Source organism: Lepeophtheirus salmonis, chromosome 3 (genome assembly GCF_016086655.4).
Source record: "Lepeophtheirus salmonis chromosome 3, UVic_Lsal_1.4, whole genome shotgun sequence".
Lineage (NCBI taxonomy): Eukaryota > Metazoa > Arthropoda > Copepoda > Siphonostomatoida > Caligidae > Lepeophtheirus > Lepeophtheirus salmonis.
Genome location: NC_052133.2, coordinates 1,461,879 through 1,464,770, shown reverse-complemented (window position 1 = coordinate 1,464,770; position 2,892 = coordinate 1,461,879). Strand labels below are relative to the sequence as shown.

The window sequence follows — 2,892 nt, the reverse complement described above, 5'->3', positions numbered from 1 at the left end:
ACAGACTGTTGCTTCTACACTCTGTTTGCTCCATGGTCACCCAGCTTACCTTATTTTGTCCCGAATCCGATCATTTTGGGGGTTGAAAGGCTGTTCCACAGTGAAAATCTTCTCACTTTTGAGCACAATGTTGGGAAGCGTGCCAGTCCACAGCTTTTGAAGAATGACATTACTTCTCTCAGGTCTTTTAGCCTTGACCTTGCTTGACAGGTGCTGTTGCCTATTCAATTTGTAAGGATACATCGCAAGATCATCTTGGATAAGGTTTCTTATTGATTCCATTGTGGTTAAAAAAAAATATTTTATAAAGTAAATAAAATAAAACGAACCAAGCCCCATCAAATATGATTTATAAAAAATAAATTTAAGAGGGAGGAGAGCCACTAGATGGTGGGTCCGAATATCCTGGATACATACTCATTTATTCAATAATCAGAATCCATCGTTGAAATTCCCCCTTGCTTTGATTTTACAACTCGACCCCTGATTATACTTATAAAGGATTCAAAGTTAATTTGGTATATTTAACTGAATAAATTGCGGATAAATAAGGAACGATTAGAGAAGGATTTTTAAGCAGATTTAGCTCGAGAGGGACTTACCACTATTTCAAAATAATTGAACAAATAACAATAAACATCAATGCCAAATTCGTCTTGGCTTTTTCTTTTTATGGAATTGTAGTTGATATCCCTAGATAAGTACGTGAAACTTACATATTGCTCCTTTTTTTTAAATAAAAAAATATAGAGTATAATCATTTATGTATTAAGAGACTACTTAATGTCTTGTTTATTTAAATAAATGTATTTCAAAATAAAAACAAGGATATAAATTTCAACACTCAAATTAATTCCTATTATTGATAAAATAAAATATGAGTTGGTAGGCATTTGAAACAATGCATACTTTTATGACAAGTGAATAGAAGAGTCTGTCAAATCTTTGGGTTGTCTTTGCCTCTTATTGATTGTTTGAGATACATGACAATCTTCAATATAAGACAAAATCTCACCATACGTCTCTCCAAATATTTGCAGCCTTTCTTGTAGTTCAGAAATAGTGTTCGAACTCCAGATGCACATTAACTCATCCTCATAGGGGTTGGATCTATAATGTATAAACAATTACATATTAAAATTATGCAAATGGCGATATTTAAATTCATTATCGTACATGAAACTGAGAGTCTGGCAGCTAGTTAATGCCCTCTTACAAGCTATGAGGCATTCATACCGATTTTTGGCTAGAAATTTTGTGGATGAGTTGAAAGAATATCCATATCGCAAGGCCTTGAAACAACCTATTATAAAGAGAATTAAATTTAAGTATAAGAGTTTTATGCTTTTCTTCGGTCTCAACATTAAAAAAATCTACCTGTTCTTTCTGTTCTCTTGTAAATTTCCTCTGTTTGAGACAAATTGATATTTGGCCCAAGTTTTCCACAACCTTGTTCATCATTTTTTATCAAAACGTATACATTCCATGACTTTTTAGGTTTGGCTCTGTAATGGATGGAGTCAGAGCTTAGTCCGGAGAGAAAACAGTTTTTTCCACTAGGTTTATGAGCATTAGAGAAACTGAGTGAGTTGCATAATCTATTGAATTGGCATGATTTGACGCAGTTTTTTAAATTTGATGTTCGTAAGCTCAGTATGACATCCGAAATACTATGAGAATATTGATCCTTTGCTTTACGGACACAATCTACAAACAAAATTGGAATAATTTGAGTAGAAGGTATTTCAGAGGTTATAAATCGAGAGCTATGACTTTTGATTGAACGAAATTTGTAGCAAGTTTCTCAAATAAAAGTTTTAATGTTAAATTTTATTCTTTAATGGTACTTAATTACAAGATATTCAAAGTTTATTAACTTAATTAATTTATGGAGAGCCTGTTTGGTTTAATAGATTGATAGTTTTCCCGCTATATTATAGTATTTAAAGGATTTATAGTAAGTGTTTCTTTTCCCCGAAAGGAAAGTAGATCTTAGAAAATTTGTCTTATTTAAAATCCTGTAGATATTTGAGAATGGTAGGTGGAAAACTATGATTAACGAAATGAAGAATATTAACCATCTTCAAAATAGAATCTTGTGTAAAAACGATTTATCTGAAAAATGACTTACCACTATTGTAATTTGTTGCACTATTTGAACATATAAAAGAACTAATCACAAATAAGGTCAATGTCAAATGAACCATTGCACTCTTCATTCTTATATGTAGGTATATAATATCTTGTTGTTGTTTCGAGCAACGTTTGAATAATGTGATCCTATGGTTAAATACCGATTCGTTTTATAACAATTGTACTGAAATAGTGGACAAGCTATTTTTGTATTAAAATAGAGAAAAATAAAATTCCGGGGGAAAACACAGAAATAATCATGTAGAGGAGCCGTAGCTACCTGGAGAAGGAAGAGGAGGCTAACTTTATTGTTTTGTCAGAATAGAGTTACATGATAAATATATATATATATATATATTATTTCATTAGTGAAGGTCGTGGAAGTCCCTACACAATGTTTCATTTCTTACGCACACATCGCGGAAGTGATTTCATAGATATTCCTTGATTTGTATATATGTTGAGTACAAGTTGTAACTTGTAAAAGCAAATTGTACAAGTTGCAACCATAAAATGAAATAATTAATGAAGGATACCTGGGATGAGGATAATGTAACAATTTAATATTTCATGCATGATTGACACATTAGTTATCTAAACTTGAACTATTTCCATACAAATTACTAAAATACTCGTATTCTGTGGCACATTATGAAGTTCAAATGCTCAAAGTACAAGTAAATTATAAAAAAGTAATTTTAATGGATCAAAATGAAATGAAAGTATCAATGTATAGTCGGTAATGAGAATGACCAATGT

General features: G+C 31.3%; 1 protein-coding gene across 1 annotated transcript; it reads right to left on the bottom strand.

The window, feature by feature from the left end:
* Positions 1–786: 786 nt before the first annotated feature.
* Positions 787–2,298, bottom strand: LOC121114486 (uncharacterized). The gene is made up of 4 exons (XM_040708463.2): positions 2,132–2,298; positions 1,378–1,707; positions 1,177–1,303; positions 787–1,110 (listed from the first exon to the last, which is right to left on the bottom strand). Exons 1-4 carry the CDS (start codon positions 2,217–2,219, stop codon positions 912–914), a joined length of 744 nt encoding a protein of 247 aa, XP_040564397.1. The 5' UTR covers positions 2,220–2,298; the 3' UTR covers positions 787–911.
* Positions 2,299–2,892: the final 594 nt, after the last annotated feature.